The sequence below is a fragment of the Crinia signifera genome, chromosome 1 (genome assembly GCF_055691185.1).
Source record: "Crinia signifera chromosome 1, ASM5569118v1, whole genome shotgun sequence".
In the NCBI taxonomy this organism is placed as follows: domain Eukaryota; kingdom Metazoa; phylum Chordata; class Amphibia; order Anura; family Myobatrachidae; genus Crinia; species Crinia signifera.
In genome coordinates this window covers 8,846,837-8,868,908 of record NC_139217.1, presented here as the reverse complement: position 1 = coordinate 8,868,908, position 22,072 = coordinate 8,846,837, and the positions used below count along the sequence as shown (strand labels likewise).

General features: G+C 46.3%; 2 protein-coding genes across 3 annotated transcripts in view; both read left to right on the top strand.

Moving 5' to 3' along the window:
• LOC146025425 (uncharacterized) overlaps nt 1-22,072 on the top strand; it is an 886,407-nt gene that overhangs the window by 82,302 nt on the left and 782,033 nt on the right. The window lies entirely within an intron of this gene.
• LOC146060112 (uncharacterized) lies at nt 13,102-19,924 on the top strand. The gene is made up of 2 exons (XM_083173057.1): nt 13,102-13,334; nt 14,605-19,924. Exons 1-2 carry the CDS (start codon nt 13,152-13,154, stop codon nt 19,810-19,812), a joined length of 5,391 nt encoding a protein of 1,796 aa, XP_083029183.1. The 5' UTR covers nt 13,102-13,151; the 3' UTR covers nt 19,813-19,924.

Sequence of the window (22,072 nt, the reverse complement as noted above, 5' to 3'; positions counted from 1 at the left end):
GGGACGGGGAATTTTTTGTTGATCGTTGTTTACCGATGGGTTGTTCTTTGTCATGTGCTTATTTTGAGGCCTTTAGTTCTTTTTTGGAGTGGGTGGTTAAGGATGTCTCTGGGTGTAGTTCAGTTATTCATTACCTAGATGACTTCTTATGTATTGTTCCTGGGGGGACCGGAGTATGTGACTTATTGTTGAGGACTGTTGAAAGGGTGTCGGCAGACTTTGGGGTCCCGCTTGCTCCAGGTAAGACGGAGGGCCCTGCGACTGTGATCAGTTTTTTGGGTATTGTCATTGATACCGAGAATATGGAGTGCCGGTTGCCTGAGGAGAAATTGCTGGGTTTGAAGGCCGAGGTAGGGAGGGCATTGCTGTTGAAGAAGATTAGATTGCGGGAATTGCAATCCTTGCTGGGCAAATTGAATTTTGCGTGTCGCATTATGCCTATGGGCCGCATTTTCAGCAGGAGGCTGGCAGCAGCGACAGCAGGGGTGGTTCTTCCTCATCATTTTGTCAGATTAGGTAGCGAGTTGAAAGGGGACTTGCGGGTGTGGGCAACCTTTTTGGAAGTTTTTAACGGCAGAGCTTTGTGGATGTCAGACACATGCGTCGCTACTGAGCTAGACCTTTTCACAGACGCGGCCGGGAGTGGTGGGTTCGGGGCATATTGCCAGGGACATTGGTGTGTAGGCCGGTGGCCGGAGTCTTGGGTGCAGAGAGGCATGGTTAAAAACTTGGCATTGTTGGAGTTGTTTCCTATCTTGGTAGCAGTAGTTGTTTGGGGAGAGCTATTCCGCAATAGGACGATTTGTTTTCACTGCGATAATTTGGGGGTTGTCATGGCTATTAACCAATTGTCGGCATCTTCACCGTCAGTGGTCACTGTTTTGCAGCAGTTAGTATTGGAATGTCTGGCTTTGAATTTGTGGGTTGTGGCTAGGCACGTTCCTGGTGTCTCTAACGGCATTGCGGATGCTTTATCTCGTTCACAGTGGGAGCGTTTTCGGGAGTTGGCACCAGAGGCGGACAGGGAGGGGACCGGGTTCCCGAGTCGGCTCTGGGCTCTGCTGGACGGGTAGTCGATCAGCTCATCAGGTAATCCTTGGCCCCGAATACATGGTCGGCATATAATCAGGAATGGCGGAGCTGGTTAGAATGGCGTGAGGTAGTAGGTCTGAAGGAGGATGATGACGAGTTGGCTGTCTTGCTATATATAGGCCATTGTAAGGAGATTGGTTGGTCAGTGGCAAAAATCACGCGCTGCATGGCGGGCTTGGCTTTTGGGTTTCGTGCAGGCGGCAGGCCTGACGTCACTAAGAATTTCCTGATTGCGCAGGCTTTGAAAGGTTGGAGGAGAGGTCATGTCGTACAGGATCAGAGAAGGCCGGTGTCTTTCCAGTTGTTACAGAATATGGGCATGAAGTTAGGGGAGGTCTGTAGTTCCAATTTCGAGGAAAGGTTGTTTGGGGTAGCTTTTTCGCTTGCCTTCTTCGGGGCACTGCGGATTGGGGAGCTCGTGAGTCCAAGCGTGTCCAGGCCGGGAGGTTTGTTAGGAGAGGATGTGGATTTATACTCGGATAGGGTGGAGCTAGTGGTGAGGAGGTCTAAGACGGATCAGTTAGGGAGGGGGAAGAAGGTAGTTCTCTTCTCTGTACCAGGGTCGGATATGTGCCCGGTGGCACGGCTGAGGATATTTAAGGAGGTCAGAGTGGGCAGGGAAAGGGATCCTTTGCTGATGCATGCGAATGGATCCTTTTTATCACGGTTTCAGTTCACAAGTGTGTTTAGAGCAGTCCTGCGGACGTTGGGCCTCAAGGGGGAGGAATACGCGGGTCACTCTTTCCGCATTGGGGCCGCAACTGAGGCTGCTAGAATGGGATTTGGGGATGAGTTGATTAAGCGTATTGGGCGGTGGGAATCGTCTCGCTTTCGGTCTTATGTTCGTTTAGGGGATTGTTGAGGTTGACCGTGTTTTTTCTGTTTTAGGGCAGCCTCCGTGCCTGATTTGGATTTTAGGACATTCATATGTCTTTTGGGGAGCTTTACGGGCGGATGTCAGACCGAACGGCCGCCAGCTGGGTTTGGATAGAGAGGAGGCAGTGGTTCGCTGGGTGGGAAAACGCGGTATGGTATGGAGTGGAGTGCTGCAGGAATTTCACCGTTTTGTTCGGCTCGATAGGGTTCCCGACATATTAGTTCTGCATGTAGGCGGGAATGACCTTGGGAGCAGACCATTTAGGGAGTTGATACGGGATATCAAGTTTGATCTCCTACGGTTATGGGCAATGTTTCCGGAATTAATCACGGTTTGGTCAGACATCGTGCCACGCCATTATTGGAGGGATGCGAGGTCGGCTGACAAGCTCAATAAGGCACGGATTAAAGTTAAAAGGGCGATTGGGCGTTTTATGGCCAGGAACGGGGCTGTTGTGGTGAGGCACAGGGAACTTGAGTCTGGTGCCGGGGCATTTTGGAGAGGTGACGGTGTGCACCTGAATGCTGTGGGGATAGATGTTTGGTCTTTGGGACTACAAGAGGGAATAGAAACAGCGTTCCGGATGTGGGGGGGGGGCGCACGGGGTTAAGGGTTTAACCTCGTGCTTTGTGGCGGAGGGGGGTCCTCGAGGTTGGTGGCATTGAGGCTTAATTATGCAGCGGGGAGGGCCCCATGAGGGGGCTGGACTCCCCTGGGTGAGGTTAATTAATGAGCACTGGGTGTGTACAATTGGTGCCCTCGAGCCAATCGCTATCGGCTGGGGGTAAGAGCTCCTGGAAGTGCTTAGAGGTGTGGATATATATTTATTGAGGGCCTCGGGGACCACCTTCCGTGGGAATGTTTTTGGATTATTGTTTAAAATTGTATTGTTCAATAAAGATGGCTGCTGTGGCCAATTTTATCCAACAAGAGAGTTATGTCATTTGTGGGGGGATAGTTGGGCACAGCGATTACACAATACCCTGTCATGTAGGAGCCGGACTGGAGGCAAAGCCTGGGGGTAGGCTCCCCTGACAGGGTTTGTAGGGAGCTGACTAGCAGTTAGTCATAGGAGGAGTGCTTAAGGAGAGGGTCATAGGGGGAGGGGCTTAACGGGGTGTTGGAGGGGTTTATAAGCAGGGTTCAGGCAGTATATAGGGGTCACTGGGAGATTTTCTCAACAGCTCCCACCCACCCTTCCCTATTTTTTATAGTTTAGGTAGAATATTTGCTAGGATGTCTTTTTGTCACAGTGGCCTGTGCGGAGGGGGGTCCTCGACGTTGGTGGCATTGAGGCTTAATTATGCGGCGGGGAGGGCCCCATGAGGGGGCTGGACTCCCCTGGGTGAGGTTAATTAATGAGCACTGGGTGTGTACAATTGGTGCCCTCGAGCCAATCGCTATCGGCTGGGGGTAAGAGCTCCTGGAAGTGCTTAGAGGTGTGGATATATATTTATTGAGGGCCTCGGGGACCACCTTCCGTGGGAATGTTTTTGGATTATTGTTTAAAATTGTATTGTTCAATAAAGATGGCTGCTGTGGCCAATTTTATCCAACAAGAGAGTTATGTCATTTGTGGGGGGATAGTTGGGAACAGCGATTAGACAATACCCTGTCATGTAATGTAATGTAACGTAGCGCTGCACGTGCCACTCTAGCTGTAATGTAATGTAATGTAACGTAGCGCTGTGCGTGCCACTCTAGCTGTAATGTAACATAGCGCTGTGCGTGCCACTCTAGCTGTAATGTAATGTAATGTAACGTAGCGCTGCGTGTGCCACTCTAGCTATAATGTAATGTAATGTAACGTAGCGCTGCACGTGCCACTCTAGCTGTACTGTAATGTAACGTAGCGCTGCACGTGCCACTCTAGCTATAATGTAATGTAATGTAACGTAGCGCTGCGCGTGCCACTCTAGCTGTAATGTAATGTAACGTAGCGCTGCACGTGCCACTCTAGCTATAATGTAATGTAATGTAACGTAGCGCTGCACGTGCCACTCTAGCTGTAATGTAATGTAATGTAACGTAGCGCTGCACGTGCCACTCTAGCTGTACTGTAATGTAACGTAGCGCTGCGCGTGCCACTCTAGCTGTAATGTAATGTAACGTAGCGCTGCGCGTGCCACTCTAGCTGTAATGTAATGTAATGTAACGTAGCGCTGCACGTGCCGCTCTAGCTGTAATGTAATGTAATGTAGCGCTGCGCGTGCCGCTCTAGCTGTAATGTAATGTAATGTAACGTAGCGCTGCGCGTGCCACTCTAGCTGTAATGTAATGTAATGTAGCGCTGCGCGTGCCGCTCTAGCTATAATGTAATGTAACGTAGCGCTGCACGTGCCACTCTAGCTGTACTGTAATGTAACGTAGCGCTGCGCGTGCCACTCTAGCTGTAATGTAATGTAATGTAACGTAGCGCTGCGCGTGCCACTCTAGCTGTAATGTAATGTAATGTAACGTAGCGCTGCACGTGCCGCTCTAGCTGTAATGTAATGTAATGTAGCGCTGCGCGTGCCGCTCTAGCTGTAATGTAATGTAATGTAACGTAGCGCTGAGCGTGCCACTCTAGCTGTAATGTAATGTAACGTAGCGCTGCGCGTGCCACTCTAGCTGTAATGTAATGTAATGTAACGTAGCGCTGTGCGTGCCACTCTAGCTGTAATGTAATGTAATGTAGCGCTGCGCGTGCCGCTCTAGCTATAATGTAATGTAATGTAGCGCTGCGCGTGCCGCTCTAGCTATAATGTAATGTAACATAGCGCTGCGCGTGCCACTCTAGCTGTAATGTTATGTAATGTAACGTAGCGCTGCGCGTGCCACTCTAGCTATAATGTAATGTAATGTAATGTAACGTAGCGCTGCGCGTGCCACTCTAGCTGTAATGTAATGTAACGTAGCGCTGCGCGTGCCGCTCTAGCTATAATGTAATGTAATGTAACGTAGTGCTGCACGTGCCGCTCTAGCTGTAATGTAATGTAACGTAGCGCTGCGCGTGCCACTCTAGCTGTAAAGTAATGTAATGTAACGTAGCGCTGCACGTGCCGCTCTAGCTGTAATGTAATGTAATGTAATGTAACATAGCGCTGCGCGTGCCACTCTAGCTGTAATGTAATGTAATGTAATGTAGCTTAGCGCTGCGCGTGCCACTCTAGCTGTAATGTAATGTAACGTAGCGCTGCGCGTGCCGCTCTAGCTGTAATGTAATGTAATGTAATGTAACGTAGCGTAGTGCTGCGCGTGCCACTCTAGCTGTAATGTAATGTAATGTAACGTAGCGCTGCGCGTGCCACTCTAGCTGTAATGTAATGTAATGTAACATAGCGCTGCGCGTGCCACTCTAGCTGTAATGTAATGTAATGTAACGTAGCGCTGCGCGTGCCACTCTAGCTATAATGTAATGTAATGTAACGTAGCGCTGCGCGTGCCGCTCTAGCTATAATGTAATGTAACGTAGCGCTGCGCGTGCCGCTCTAGCTGTAATGTAATGTAACGTAGCGCTGCGCGTGCCGCTCTAGCTGTAATGTAATGTAATGTAACGTAGCGCTGCGCGTGCCACTCTAGCTATAATGTAATGTAATGTAACGTAGCGCTGCGCGTGCCGCTCTAGCTATAATAATAATAATAATATAATAATAATAATGATATTTATATAGCACTTTTCTCCCAATAGGACTCAAAGTGCTTCACACATTGTCTTTACAGCTCGAAATACAAAACAAGCTTAACAGTAGATGTCAGTGAAATGCTTGAGTAAATAAGTATGTCTTTAGTCTATTTTTAAAGGATTCTATAGTGGGCGCTTCTCGCACTGTGCGAGGAAGAGAGTTCCACAGAGTTGGAGCAGCAAAGTTGAAAGCTCGACCCCCAGATGAATTCAGGGAGATTCTGGGTACTGTTAGTAGTCCTTCAGTGGATCGTAGTAATCGAGTAGGACAGTAAGGGATCAGCAGCTGTTGCAGGTACCTTGGGCCCTGGTCATGTAGGGCCTTGAAAGTGAGTAAGCCAATCTTGAAAACGATTCGCCATTTTACAGGTAGCCAGTGAAGGGCGTAGAGAATGGGAGTTATGTGGCAGGAGCGGGGTTGGTTAGTTAATAGTCTGGCGGCTGCATTTTGTACCAGCTGCAAGCGGTGCAATTCTTTTGCTGGAAGACCCAGGTAGAGAGCATTGCAGTAGTCTAGTCGTGATGATATAAATGCATGTATGACTTTAGGCAGGTCTTCTGAGGGAATTAAATGCTTGATTCTGGCTATGTTTCTCAGATGAAAGAATGAGGATTTGATTGTGGCTGACACCTGATGTTTAAGTGTCAGGCCATTATCCAGGACAACACCAAGATTCCGCACATGATCAGAGTTTTTTAGTGCTGTGCCCCCCAGCTTAAGACCTGTCAGTTGGCTATGCTGCCGTCTTGTCCTGTGATTTATCATCAGGACTTCTGTTTTATCTGGGTTCAGTCTCAGCCAACTGGCACTCATCCACTCCTGGAGCTCAGCTAGGCAGCCATTTAAGGTTGTTATTGTGTTATCGGTGCCTGGAGCAAAGGACAGGTACAGTTGGGTATCATCTGCATAGCAGTGGTAGACCAGGCCGTGACGTCTGATTATGTCACCAAGTGGAAGCATGTATACTGCAAAAAGCATGGGAGATAGTATAGAGCCCTGTGGGACACCACAAGACAACGGCACTGGTGGTGAAGAGTATACTCCCGATGCAACTCTCTGTGACCTGCCAGCGAGAAATGATTTGAACCAGCTAAGGACTGTGCCACCCAGGCCACAGAAATTCTTCAGGCGCTCAATTAGAATCCCATGGTCAATGGTGTCAAATGCTGCAGAGAGGTCCAGAAGGATTAGGATTGAACAGTCTCCTCTATCCCTTGCATTTAGAAGATCATTGAGCACAAATACCAGAGCTGTTTCTGTGCTATGTCTTCTCCTGAATCCTGACTGGAATGGATCATAAATGTCATGGGTTAACAGGTGGCTCTCTAGTTGAGTTGCAACCACTTTCTCAATAACCTTTCCTAGAAAAGGAAGATTTGATACTGGCCTGTAGTTGGTCATGCAGTCAGGGTCTAAATTAGATTTTTTAAGAAGTGGTCTGACTATTGCTTCCTTTAGTGGTTCGGGAAAAACGCCTGTCTGCAAAGAGCATTGAACTATTTTTGCAAATGCAGGGCCGATTATTTCCATACACCCTAAAAGAAGCTTGGATGGGGCAGGGTCCAGATCACAGGAGGAGGGACGCAACAGTCTGGAAATTCCAGCAATGTATTGTACATCCACTTGGTCAAAGATGTCCCATGAAGGCAAGTGTCTTAAACTGGTAGGCTTGGTCTGTTGGAACTCCTTTGGTGTCACTGTGGGGATTCCAGCCCGGATGATAGATACTTTATCTGCAAAGAATTTAGCGAACTCATTGCATCTTGACTGCGAGAGGGTTACATCAGGCTGCAGGCATGCTGGTTTGCAAAGCATCTCCACTGTACGGAAAAGCTGAGCGGGCCTATTTTTTGCTGTCATGATCTCATTTGAAAGGAACACTGTTTTCTTGCGGGTGATTGTTGATTGGTATATTCCAATGTGTTTGATTAGATTTAATTTATCCTCTGCCAGGTTTGTCTTCCTCCATCGTCTTTCAAGTATACGACCCCTTTTCTTGAGATCACGAATACTGTTGTCAAACCAGGGAGCTTGATGGTGTGGTTTGCAGGGTCGAATACGCAATGGGGCTATAGTATCCAGTGCCTCTGTCACAGCCCTGTTATAAAAATGGACTAGGGAACATGGATCTTTACAGGTCCCCATAACTGCTGAGAGGTTCAAGTTAGCTGCCATGGCCTGAGGAGTCATAGCCCTCCTTGGGCGATATTTGGTCAATTCCATGGGCACAGATCTATTTTGAGGGGTTGCGACTGAGAACCATATTGAGTGGTGGTCTGACCATGTGACTGGGTTTATCTTTAGGTCAGATATTTCTAGTCCAATCTGGAAGACAAGATCAAGAGTGTGGCCACTTTTATGTGTAATGTAATGTAACGTAGCGCTGCACGTGCCACTCTAGCTGTAATGTAATGTAACGTAGCGCTGCGCGTGCCGCTCTAGCTGTAATGTAATGTAATGTAACGTAGCGTAGTGCTGCGCGTGCCACTCTAGCTGTAATGTAATGTAATGTAATGTAACGTAGCGCTGCGCGTGCCACTCTAGCTGTACTGTAATGTAACGTAGCGCTGCGCGTGCCACTCTAGCTGTAATGTAATGTAACGTAGCGCTACGCGTGCCGCTCTAGCTATAATGTAATGTAATGTAGCGCTGCGCGTGCCGCTCTAGCTGTAATGTAATGTAATGTATTGTATTGTAGCGCTGCGCGTGCCACTCTAGCTGTAATGTAATGTAATGTAGCGCTGCGCGTGCCGCTCTAGCTATAATGTAATGTAATGTAATGTAACGTAGTGCTACGCGTGCCACTCTAGCTGTAATGTAATGTAATGTAATGTAACGTAGCGCTGCGCGTGCCACTCTAGCTGTAATGTAATGTAACGTAGCGCTGCGCGTGCCACTCTAGCTATAATGTAATGTAACGTAACGTAGCGCTGCGCGTGCCGCTCTAGCTGTAATGTAATGTAATGTAACGTAGCGCTGCACGTGCCACTCTAGCTGTAATGTAATGTAATGTAACATAGCGCTGCACGTGCCACTCTAGCTGTAATGTAATGTAATGTAACGTAGCGCTGCGCGTGCCACTCTAGCTGTAATGTAATGTAATGTAACATAGCCCTGCTCGTGCCACTCTAGCTGTAATGTAATTTTATGTAGCGTAGCGCTGCGCGTGCCACTCTAGCTGTAATGTAATGTAACGTAGCGCTGCGCGTGCCGCTCTAGCTATAATGTAATGTAATGTAACGTAGCGCTGCGCGTGCCACTCTAGCTGTAATGTAATGTAATGTAACGTAGCGCTGCGCGTGCCACTCTAGCTGTACTGTAATGTAATGTAATGTAACATAGCCCTGCTCGTGCCACTCTAGCTGTAATGTAATGTAATGTAACGTAGCGCTGCGCGTGCCACTCTAGCTATAATGTAATGTAATGTAACATAGCCCTGCTCGTGCCACTCTAGCTGTAATGTAATGTAATGTAGCGTAGCGCTGCGCGTGCCACTCTAGCTATAATGTAATGTAATGTAACGTAGCGCTGCGCGTGCCACTCTAGCTATAATGTAATGTAATGTAACATAGCCCTGCTCGTGCCACTCTAGCTGTACTGTAATGTAATGTAACGTAGCGCTGCGCGTGCCACTCTAGCTGTAATGTAATGTAATGTAATGTAACGCTGCACGTGCCACTCTAGCTGTAATGTAATGTAATGTAACGTAGCGCTGCGCGTGCCACTCTAGCTGTAATGTAATGTAATGTAACATAGCGCTGCGCGTGCCGCTCTAGCATTAATGTAATGTAATGTAACGTAGCGCTGCGCGTGCCACTCTAGCTGTAATGTAATGTAATGTAACATAGCCCTGCTCGTGCCACTCTAGCTGTAATGTAATGTAATGTAGCGTAGCGCTGCGCGTGCCGCTCTAGCTGTAATGTAATGTAATGTAACGTAGCGCTGCGCGTGCCGCTCTAGCTATAATGTAATGTAATGTAACGTAGCGCTGCGCGTGCCACTCTAGCTGTAATGTAATGTAATGTAACGTAGCGCTGCGCGTGCCACTCTAGCTGTAATGTAATGTAATGTAACGTAACGTAGCGCTGCGCGTGCCACTCTAGCTATAATGTAATGTAGCGCTGCACGTGCCACTCTAGCTGTAATGTAATGTAATGTAACGTAGCGCTGCACGTGCCACTCTAGCTGTAATGTAATGTAATGTAACGTAGTGCTACGCGTGCCACTCTAGCTGTAATGTAATGTAATGTAACGTAGCGCTGCACGTGCCGCTCTAGCTGTAATGTAACGTAATGTAACGTAGCGCTGCACGTGCCACTCTAGCTGTAATGTAATGTAACGTAGCGCTGCGCGTGCCGCTCTAGCTGTAATGTAATGTAATGTAACGTAGCGCTGCGCGTGCCGCTCTAGCTGTAATGTAATGTAATGTAACGTAGCGCTGCGCGTGCCACTCTAGCTGTAATGTAATGTAATGTAACGTAGCGCTGCGCGTGCCACTCTAGCTGTAATGTAATGTAATGTAACGTAGCGCTGCGCGTGCCGCTCTAGCTGTAATGTAATGTAATGTAACGTAGCGCTGCGCGTGCCACTCTAGCTGAAATGTAATGTAATGTAACGTAGCGCTGCGCGTGCCACTCTAGCTGTAATGTAATGTAATGTAGCGCTGCGCGTGCCACTCTAGCTGTAATGTAATGTAATGTAACGTAGCGCTGCGCGTGCCACTCTAGCTGTAATGTAATGTAGCGCTGCGCGTGCCACTCTAGCTATAATGTAATGTAACTTAGCGCTGCGCGTGCCGCTCTAGCTGTAATGTAATGTAATGTAATGTAGCGCTGCGCGTGCCGCTCTAGCTGTAATGTAATGTAACGTAGCGCTGCGCGTGCCACTCTAGCTGTACTGTAATGTAACGTAGCGCTGCGCGTGCCGCTCTAGCTGTAATGTAATGTAACGTAGCGCTGCGCGTGCCACTCTAGCTGTAATGTAATGTAACGTAGCGCTGCGCGTGCCACTCTAGCTGTAATGTAATGTAACGTAGCGCTGCGCGTGCCACTCTAGCTGTAATGTAATGTAATGTAACGTAGCGCTGCGCGTGCCACTCTAGCTATAATGTAATGTAATGTAACGTAGCGCTGCGCGTGCCACTCTAGCTGTAATGTAATGTAATATAACGTAGCGCTGCGCGTGCCGCTCTAGCTGTAATGTAATGTAACGTAGCGCTGCGCGTGCCACTCTAGCTGTAATGTAATGTAACGTAGCGCTGCGCGTGCCACTCTAGCTGTAATGTAATGTAATATAACGTAGCGCTGCGCGTGCCGCTCTAGCTGTAATGTAATGTAATGTAACGTAGCGCTGCGCGTGCCACTCTAGCTGTAATGTAATGTAATGTAACGTAGCGCTGTGCGTGCCGCTCTAGCTGTAATGTAATGTAATGTAACGTAGCGCTGCGCGTGCCGCTCTAGCTATTATGTAATGTAATGTAACGTAGCGCTGCGCGTGCCGCTCTAGCTATAATGTAATGTAACGTAGCGCTGCGCGTGCCGCTCTAGCTATAATGTAATGTAATGTAACGTAGTGCTGCGCGTGCCGCTCTAGCTGTAATGTAATGTAATGTAACGTAGCGCTGCGCGTGCCGCTCTAGCTATAATGTAATGTAACGTAGCGCGTGCCGCTCTAGCTATAATGTAATGTAACGTAGCGCTGCGCGTGCCGCTCTAGCTATAATGTAATGTAATGTAACGTAGCGCTGCGCGTGCCACTCTAGCTGTAATGTAATGAAATGTAACGTAGCGCTGCACGTGCCACTCTAGCTGTAATGTAATGAAATGTACCGTGTAAACAGGACACAAACGGGGCTTCTAAACCGCACATCCCAGCACACCGCTACCAAAGGGGTTGTCCCCAATGTAGACGCTAATATTTTAGGCGCTTTTAAGTTGTCATCAAGTTAAATTTCAACTAAAAAAAAGTTAACAGTTGCCAAAAATGTCGTCATTACTGTCTCAGGTGTGTGAGTGTGCAGGTGTGAATGTGTTCCTGAAACAGCACCACTATCCATGCCAACCCAAAGCGTGGCGAGCGCAGTGGTATGTGTCCTACGACCTTTTCATACCCCCACTATCCACGTCGGCGTGGAGTTGAGAATAGAATCGTGGCGAGCGGACACAGACACCTGTGAAGCCCGCGAGGGGACGCGGATACACACTTTCTATTCTCAACTCCACGCCGACGTGGATAGTGTGGGTATGAAAAGGTCGTAGGATGCGTACCGCCACCGCTCGCCACGCTTCGGGTTGGTGTGGATAGTGGGATTTACAAGGTCGACAGCTGTTGTATCGACTAGTGCCACTGTGGACAGGTTTAAATAGTGTACCCCTAGACCCAACTAAATTTAGATGCTTTAGCGTCTAAGTCCAGAAACCCCCCGGCTTCTTAGCGGCTAGCAGTTAGTCGGGTTTCAGACGCTAAAGCGTCTAAGTCCAGAAACCCCCCGGCTTGTTAGCGGCTAGCAGTTAGTCGGGTTTTCAGACGCTGAAGCGTCTAAGTCCAGAAACCCCCGGCTTGGTAGTCCGGTTTTCAGACGCTTTTGCGTCTAAATTTAGCGTCTGCATGGGGGGGACTCCCACTTTGACAGCGGTGTGCCTGGGGGGTGCCCGGGGTGTCCACTTTTACATGCCCCCGTTGTCAGCGGTGCGCAGGGCTGCCTATTTTACTGTGAAACTACAAGTACCACAGTGACCTGTCGCTACGCTGTTAACGTAGCTGTCAATACGTAGCTAGAGCAGCACGCACACAGTCAGGCAGAGGTAGAGCGGCACGAGCACAGTCAGGCAGAGCTAGAGCGGCACGAGCACAGTCAGGCAGAGCTAGAGCGGCACGCGCACAGTCAGACAGAGCTAGAGCGGCACGAGCACAGTCATGCAGAGCTAGAGCGGCACGAGCACAGTCAGGCAGAGCTAGAGCGGCACGAGCACAGTCAGGCAGAGCTAGAGCGGCACGAGCACAGTCAGGCAGAGCTAGAGTGGCACGAGCACAGTCAGGCAGAGCTAGAGCGGCACGAGCACAGTCAGACAGAGCTAGAGCGGCACGCGCACAGTCATGCAGAGCTAGAGCGGCACGAGCACAGTCAGGCAGAGCTAGAGCGGCACGAGCACAGTCAGGCAGAGCTAGAGCGGCACGAGCACAGTCAGGCAGAGCTAGAGCGGCACGAGCACAGTCAGGCAGAGCTAGAGTGGCACGAGCACAGTCAGGCAGAGCTAGAGCGGCACGAGCACAGTCAGGCAGAGCTAGAGCGGCACGCGCACAGTCAGGCAGAGCCTCTGGCTGCCAAGTTTCAGAGACAGACACCGTGAAACTACACAAGTACCGAAGTAGATTCTGATTGGTTGCCCATATCAACAACCCATCGGAAATAGAACTCCCATTTTAGTGATTTTACCCCAATGTCTTTTATTATAGGTAAACAGGAGGAAGACAGACAGAGGAGGGAGCGGGAGGAAGAGCGGAGGAGAAATGAACAGATGGCCCGGGAGAGACGGATTCAGGAGGAGATGGCACGGGAAAATAAGGCTCTAGAGGTGAAGCTCGGCAATACCCTAGAGAAGCTCCAAGTGATGAACGAGCAAGGAATTACAGAGCAGCAGCAATCGCACATCGTACAAGGCCTGGTGGAAAGCGACGCTCCTTCTCTTCAAAACACTGAGGTACCCAATCCCTCCGGTAGATGTCATGTGAGGGAGCATATATATTGTGACAAGGATCACAAACACGGGGACTCAGAAGAAGACTGCTGTTCAAAATAGACACCAAGGGCCAAATGTAATAGGGTGAGAGTTTCAGAAAGTGAGAGATTTTGGGAGAGTTTTACCATGTTTTTTAAAGCAGCAATCAATTACATGGCAAAACCAGGTTGTTTTTGCCATGTAATTGATTGCTGCTTTAAAAAACAGGGGAAAACCCTCCCAAAATCTCTCCCTTTCTGAAACTCTCACCCTATTACATTTGGCCCTTGGTGTCTATTTTGAACAGCAGGTCACAGCATAGCAGATTAAATCCATATGCAGTCTGTGTTACAGGCAGTAGCATACAGGCACTCTCAGCATAGCAGACCCCAATGATAAAACACCCCCGGCCTATCACTCGGGCAACTTTTCCACCATCAAGAGCAAGGTGACTCTGCCCTGGAAACCCTTATATCAGTAAACACAAAAGTAACCAGCGCTGGCTTTGCTTCTCAAATGAGTGAAAGGATGATGGTTTCTTAGCAATGTAAACATTTAATAAAAATTAGTAATGTACATATAAAAATGTATATGGGGGACACACAAAAATAATGTTAAAAATAGGGTGATGACCCTTAGGGTTACTTATGGACTCCTATATTCAGGATGATGAATAACTGGAAGGGATGTCTCTATTTAGAGCAGTAATATATTACCAAGTAGCTGGTTCCAGATGCATGATGCAATATTAGATAAGTGATAGCTTGTCCGGTACTGTCCACCTGCCTCCTGTAATCTCTGCAGTGCCCCCTAGATGGCTGTCTCACCTGGTTCTATCCTCCTGCCTACTGTAACCCATGTAGTGCTTTCAAAATGGCTGCCTCACCAGGTACTGTCCTACTGCCCACTGTAACCTATGTAGTATCCCCTAGATGCTGCCTCACCTGGTGCTGTCATTCAGCCTGATGTCATATGTGCTGTGCCATATAGATGGCTGGCTCACGATGGCTCTGTCACCATACTAGTCATGGTCAAGTTCAAATGCCTTCATACTTTGCATAGATGTCTAGACATCTTCCATAATTTTCTAGAACCACTGAGCTTTGGTTCCTTGACTGTGATTTATTCTCTCAATTGTCTAATATATTGTCTGCATTTTTCCCCATTATGACAGATTTAATGGTGATGTTATTTTTTTTTTTTTTTTTCATTTAGAAGAAAACATATTAAAAATGTTTTATATTTTTTCCAGATTAAAGATGTTGAAGAAAAGTTTGCAAAATTATTAGAGAAATACAAAATTAACGATATTGATGCCACGGAATCCAGAAGCATTGCAGACAGAATAAGGTTTCACCAGCGTCGCCTGGTGACTGAGTATGCTACAAAGCATAAATTAGACAAGTATCTCCAAAATATGGAGGACATTTTTGCTTCTGAAAAACATTCACTCACAGAAAACCTGAATCTTCTAGATGCAATGATGAACATCCCCCTAAGTGCTCCTGCCCCAAAACAAAATATGGAGATGTTTGCTTCTGAAAAACATTCACATTCAGAAAATATGAATTTTCTAGATGCAATTATGAACCTCACCCGAAGTGCTCCTATCCTAAAACAAAATATGAAAAAGGAAAATCAGAAGGATTATTACATTTTTTCCATCATAGATAAACTCTACCAAGACAACAAGACCTTAGCTGTGAATCTTATGATCGATATTGTCCCCAAGTTTTCAAAGCCTTGTCAGGAATACCTGAGTCAGATCTTATTCAATGAGGTCTGGACACCAATTAATGCTTTTGAATTTTACTTTGAGGCATGTAAAAATGAAATTTCTCAGGATAAAGTGGAAAAAATCCTTCAGCAAGTCCAAACATACCATATAGGACAGAAGTTTGCTGTGTCTGCCCTAAATGAAAATGACGCAATAAGCTATCTGAAGTATCAAATTCAGAAGGAGAAAGATGTGATATCAATCATAAAGGAGATGAGGGCCTTTGGATATTCAGACAAGATCCTGACTCTTCTTGAAAAAGTCCTACCCAGAGTATCTAATGAACTTTCTCTAAATAAAGTTACAGATACTAACCCAAAAGAAATTTGTATAACAGAGATCAAGAGTATTAATTTGGACAATCCAAGTGTGGAAGATTTAGTAAAGATATTAATTGACTTGTCAGTTGCTGTCCAGGTCACAACGACTGTTCCTCAAAGTCCTACAGAAGAGGAAAGACTAGGATATTTCCCACGGGATACCCAGCTTGCTTCTCTTTTGGTTCTGCTCCTGTCCAAGACCCCAGACAGTAATGGCTGCATGCTGGAAATCACCACAGGTGAAGGAAAGTCTTGTATCGTGGCCATGTTTGCTCTAATACAAGCTATTAGGGGAAAGACGGTGGATATAATAACTAGTTTCCCAGTGTTGGCTCGCCGTGATCAGGAGGAGTGGGAAAAACTCTATGAAATGTTTAATGTGACAAGTAGCGTAGCCCCTAACCCAAAGTTATATCTATGTAATGATTTTGAGGAAAGAGAAACAATTATACAGGAGACATATAAAGCAGACATTGTATACGGAACAGTGGATCATTTTGCTGCCGATATCCTGAGACAAACGTTTGAGAAAAAAGAAACTCGTGGGGTTCGTAAGTTTGATATAGCTATAGTGGATGAGGTGGACTTTATGACCTTGGACAGTGGGGTTCAGATCACCTATCTCTCTAATGAAGCCACTGGCATGAGACACTTAGACCAACTGCTGACTGCAATCTGGGCAAATGTTTGTATGTGCCAGAGAATTGAAAATTTGGAAACAGGAGAAATTCTCTGGGCCACGGGAATCCAGTATTTCCATAAACTGGTTGCAAATGCTGTGGGGATAGGAACATCGGAACATTTCAGCGCTATTGATATTATTCTGTATGGGGTGACCATTGGCCTAGTCAGTGTAGATGACCTTCAGATGTCAATGAAGGAAGAAGGTAATTCTTCTGCATTCACCTTCAAAGATCAGAGCAATCAGAAGTTGGAGAATCTTATCTGTAAATTTGGACCCTCTCAGCAGAAAGATCTATTGACCATGTTCGGAAAATTCTTAGATAATTTGGTGAATTTTAAATGTTATGAACTGCGGGATGGGAAAGCAGCTTTTCTAGACTCAAGTTCAACTTCAGAAGAAAGTGAAACCATACATGTGCTCCTTCTGGAACAAGGACGGGCTTGTTTATTGATGACTGAAAGAGATCTAATTGATTCAACAGTTGAGGAAATAAAATCTAAAACAAAATATTCTGACAATAAACCCCCTAATGCAGGAGGAGACCAAGATGAAAGTGTTATTCTGCTGCCAGCATACCTGAGGGAATACACAGAGAACCGACTCTGTGTCTTTGTAGAAAATGCTCTCAGAGCCATAGGGATGGAGAACTACAGGGAATACATAATTAATTTTGGTGATGAGTCTTGTTCACACGAGAGTGACTGTGTCATTCCCATTGACTTCAAATCCACTGGTGTTCTGGAGAAGAACAAGCGATGGGGAAATGGACTTCAGCAGTTCATAGAGCTCAAGCATCAATTGGCCATAACCCCTTTGTCCAATGTAACCAATTTCATGTCCAACTACCACTTCTTCCAACAATATGTTTGTAAGTCTGGGATCTATGGCGTGTCGGGGACCCTGGGTGATGAGGCAGAAATTAGTTTCCTGGAGAAGCATTATAAAACATCCTGCTATGCCATGCCCACCCATCAATACACCAAAAGGGTGGAACTGCCAGTTCTGCAGGTGACAGGTGGGAGGGAGTCATGGATCACAGAGATCTGTGAGAGTGTGGCGTCCAAAGCTTGGTCAAAAAAGTGGATCAGCAGTCAAGCTGTCCTTGTGATTTGTGAAGATATGAAAACAGCAGAAGAACTTCAGCAGAAGTTGGAAGAATATAAGACCAGATTAGATACAATTACCGAGAACACCAGGAGTGATTTAGGTAAAATTACCAAGTACACCAGGAGTGATAAGGATAATGTAGAAATGAGAATTTTTGATTCTGGAGAAGTTATCTTGGCTACAAACCTGGCTGGTAGAGGAACAGACTTTAAGGTCACTGAGCAGGTAAACCAGAGTGGAGGACTAGCTGTGATTCTCACTCATTTTCCTGCCAACAGGAGAGTAGAAAAACAAATATTTGGACGAACATCTCGGAGCGGTAACCCAGGCATGGTTCAAATGATCCTAAATCATCAGGATTTGCCTTCTTCATACCAAGGTCAACCATTAGAGATCCTGAGGTATCTGCGGAAAAACTATGAGAGGCAACATATTAAAAACATGGAGAATAATGAACTATCTGAGGTAAACAGCCGCCACGAGCTCTTCCTTGTCTTCCGTGAACATCTGGAGAGGTTTATGGACAACTATGACACTTCTCTGAAAAAACCTGTTTACAGTAAAGGAAATATTGAGGCTTTATGGTCAGCATTGTGTAAAAGTACTAAGCTAGATTACCAACCAGCCCTTAAAGCCCTAAAAGAGACCTGGGCCCTATGGTTGACTCTTCATGAAGAAGACATCAATAGCCAGGAAAACATAGAACAACTGAAGCTTGACCTTTGTAAGGTCCTGGATAGGAGATCCCAAAGCCTTCTAACTGGAGAATCTGAAAACTTTTATGACTTTGTGAAGGTGGCCATGGACCGCACATTCCTACATATCCAGAACAAGAAGGAGGATTATGGTGCCTTACAATACTGGAAGAAAGTAGAAAGCACTGACCCTGTATACCGCGCCATCTCTCTTTACAATCGTGCCTTCATAAAAATCAATTTACAGAAAGGTGATTATAAGGAGGAGGCCATTGTACTGCTAGAAAAGGCAAAGGAAAGCATGCACGTGTATGTCTCTGAAGTGGCTAACACTCTCACATTTGGGGAAATAACCAAAAGAACAATACATGAGCCACACAACAAGGTGACAAATTTTATGTTACAGATGCAAACCCGGATGAGCTTGCTTAACTCTTGGGTTGGTTTTATAGATAGATCTTTAGATAAACTAAAGGATCTTCAGGAGAGAAAGAAAGGTGCAGTAGCAAAAGAGAAAGCAGTGTTCAGTCTATCTACAAACTATGGTCAGGTGGTCTCTGATGAGATGTCCATGCTTTATGATTACGGAATGTCATTTGTATTTGAGGTAGAACAGGAGCCAAAGTTCTCTATTGATGCTCTGCTGTGTTGTGTGCTTGGTGGAGTACAGGTGTTGGCTGGGGCATTGATATTTGTTTCAACCTGTGGCATAGGCAGTATGCTTGCGATGGATCTCACTGAGGAGGGTGTTAATGATATCAAATCAGGAGTACAAGGTATGATAACAGGGAATTTCAACTGGGCTGAATGGGCAATCTCAAAGGCCATTAATATTGGACTATCACTACTGACAGCTGGATCCAGTTTTTTAAGGAAAATTGCAAAGGGAGCATACCATCTTTTCAAAGAAGCCCTGAATGATACTCAGAGTATTACATCTGTAGAACAGAACAGAAGGGGAAAATCCCCGGCTGCTGTGGTTAAGTCTATTAAGGTTCTTCAATCAGAAACTGCTAAACAAATGATGATCAAGGCAGCAGCTAATGCAGGAAGGGATCTAGTGAAACAAGCAGCTGATAAAGCAATTATTCATGGAATTGACAAAGCATCAGAGGCGGCACTAAAGGCAATACTGGAGAAGGCAACGAAAGAGCAAATAATCAGCTGTGTGAATGAGAACAAGGATCTGGAGAGAGCTCTGATTAACTTCATTGTAACTAAGGCTGTTCCAGAGATCACGCTAAAAGCTGAGCATCCTGGGAATTATAATATATTATCCAGTATTGAGGAACTCCTAAAGAAAACAGCATGTGAGGCCTGCAGTATTGCAGCCAGAGGAGCACTAAGTAATCATGACACCATGCAGGAAATCCTATCAGGTGTTAGAAGTATCACAGAGATTATATTGAAAGAACAAAAGGATAGTGCAGCTATGAATAATGACATCACAATAAGTGTTATTATTGCACAATTGGACACACAACTCACAGACATTATTAAATCATTACCCACTAATTCTCTGATCGATGACCAGGTTGTATACACTATTATCAGACAAATGGCAGATAGCTCCTCCTACACAGAGGATGGGCGGAGCCAGCTCCCGGACGTGACCAGGGTGAGAGAAGAGCTCCAGAGAACAATATCTCAGCGTCTCTCCGATGAGTTTACTGTTTTCTTGTCAAACGAGATAATAAATGGAGTAAGCATTGGAGTGAAAGACATGTGTGTCACAGAGATCACCAACAAGGCGGAGAAGACATTCCCTGCTCTAAAACAGGTTGATCTGCGTAATATGTCCAACAGCTCTCCCCAAAGCCAGGGTTGCCATCCTTTGGGCAGCCATTTCTTTGAGGCACGGGAACAGAGCTGCTGAAGGGATGAGAAAGAGGCAGGACGGGATTGAAGCTAAGGGGGAAAGACACATTTGGGGACATGGCCACCGCTATTGCGTCCAGGGGCGGATTGGCTTTTGAAACGGGCCCGGGAGCAGGGTGGGGTAGGGTGGTTTGGTGGTATGCCCGGGGAGGGGGGGTGCTGGTAGCGGCGGTATGCCCGGGGGGGGGGGGGGGGCGGGCGGCTCGCCTGCTGCTGGGAAGCAGCCCTCCCGTGGCCATTTTGGAGTTAGAGTTGGGCAAAGTCTTTGGTTTCCCTGTGGGCCAATCCGCCCCGATTGCATCCTTGTGGCCATGCCCCCAGCCTTGCAATGCCGGTATTTCAGGCATCGCACAACAGTGGCCAGGGCTACAATAATGCGATCTCAGGAGATGGGCAGAATTCTGAAAGGCTTGCCCCCTTTCCAGGGGACCCTTTCAGCCATTCCTATAGTGTAGGCCAGTGGTTCTCAACCAAGGACCCCCAACAGTGCATGTTTTCCCAGTCTCCACACAGATTCACAAGTGAAGTATTTAGCTCCACCAGTGGATCTTTAAAAATGTGTCAGTGAGTATTGAGTGCACCTGGAAAACATGAACTGTGGGGGGTCCTTGAGGACCGAGGCTGAGAATCACTTGTGTAAGCAACCCTACCCAAAGCTGTAACACAGCACATTACACAACATCACAGCTTCACACAGCATCATACAACACATTACACAGCATTACACAAAACATTACACAGCATCATACAGCCCATTACACAACATCACAAAGCACCACAAAGCACATTACACACACTACATAGCATCAAATCACATTATACAACATCACACTACACGGCATCACACAGCACATTACACACATTATACAGCATCTCTTCACATTACACAGCACATTACATAGCTTCACACCGCACATTACATAGCATCACACAGCAGATTACACAGCATCACACAGCGTCACACAACACATTACACAGCATCATACAGCACATTACACAGCATCACACAGCAGATTACACACATTATACAGCATATTACATACTCTATCATGTTATGCAGCATTACGCTACACAGCATTATAGAGTACATTACAATGCATCAAACATCACATCACACAGCACACAAGTGTTAGGTAAACATTTTCTTTTAGGACAGCAAGAAGATAACATGATATATCTTGTATAGCTTAGATTAGACTAAACTACTTATACTGTACATGCAATGTCTGGTGACTGGTACAGATATAGTGGTGAGGCATAATAACATATAAATGTAATATATTCTGTATGGTGTAACTGTCAGTAGATAATGACTCAACTGCTGTGTGGCCATAGAAGAATGGAGAATTGTAGTGTGATCAGCGTGCAGGGAGTAACTGTCAGTACGGACAGACGCAGCATTTCTACATCATGTTTCCATAGTACCCTGCAGAACTGTATTTCTGTATAACCTGTACCGTCACTTCTTAAATAAAGTCCTGTTTTGATTGTAAAATTCTGTCTAGATGATTTCCATGATCTAAATTAGGAGGAGCCATCAGGAACAAAGTTATTCAGCGTCACACAGCGCACTACTAAGCACATCACACTGCACCTTTCACAGTGCCACAGAGAGGGGCATAACTAGAAAATTGTGGGCCCCATGGTAAAATATTAAAAGGAGCATTTTTTTTACTATAATGACCCTCAGTGCATCAGGAGAGAAAAAGAAAGGGCAGTGAAAGAGAGGCGCAAAGAATGTCAGGGATAGAGAAAAAGAGGGGAGTGATGGAAAGTGAGTGAGGGAGGATCTTATGCAGGACTTAAAGTGGTCATGCAGAGGTGGGAGAACTAATTTCTCCATGCCACCAAATTACCCCCCTCCCCCCATTAGGCAGAGACAGGGCCAGTGGTAGGGTTTTTGGCACATCCTGCAAACTAGAATGCTTTTCTGTGAGAATTACTGTGCAGGGCCAAAGTGGAGGTTAAAATGTTCCACCTCACCATTAGAGGTGGTGGAACTCAGTTCCATCCCGTTCCCCCTCACTTTAACCCCTGGTCTTATGGCAAAAGAGGTAATAAGAGAGAGTGAAAGGAATTTGAAGGGGGAGAGAGAGAGGGAATAATGGAGCTAGAGAATGTGTCAGAGAGATGGAGGATGGTAAATGAGAGGATGAGAGATAGTGTCAGGGGGGCAGAATGTACAGAAGAAACAAATGCTGTAAAATTTAATTTTCTGGGTTTTTGCAGCATTTTCAATGCTCTAAAATCCCTCCAGT

Coding starts and splice junctions, on each gene's coding strand:
- LOC146060112 (XM_083173057.1), top strand. CDS start 13,152: ATGGCCCGGGAGAGACGGATTCAGGAGGAGATGGCACGGGAAAATAAG. Junction 13,335..14,604: donor CTTCTCTTCAAAACACTGAG/GTACCCAATCCC, acceptor TATTTTTTCCAG/ATTAAAGATGTTGAAGAAAA.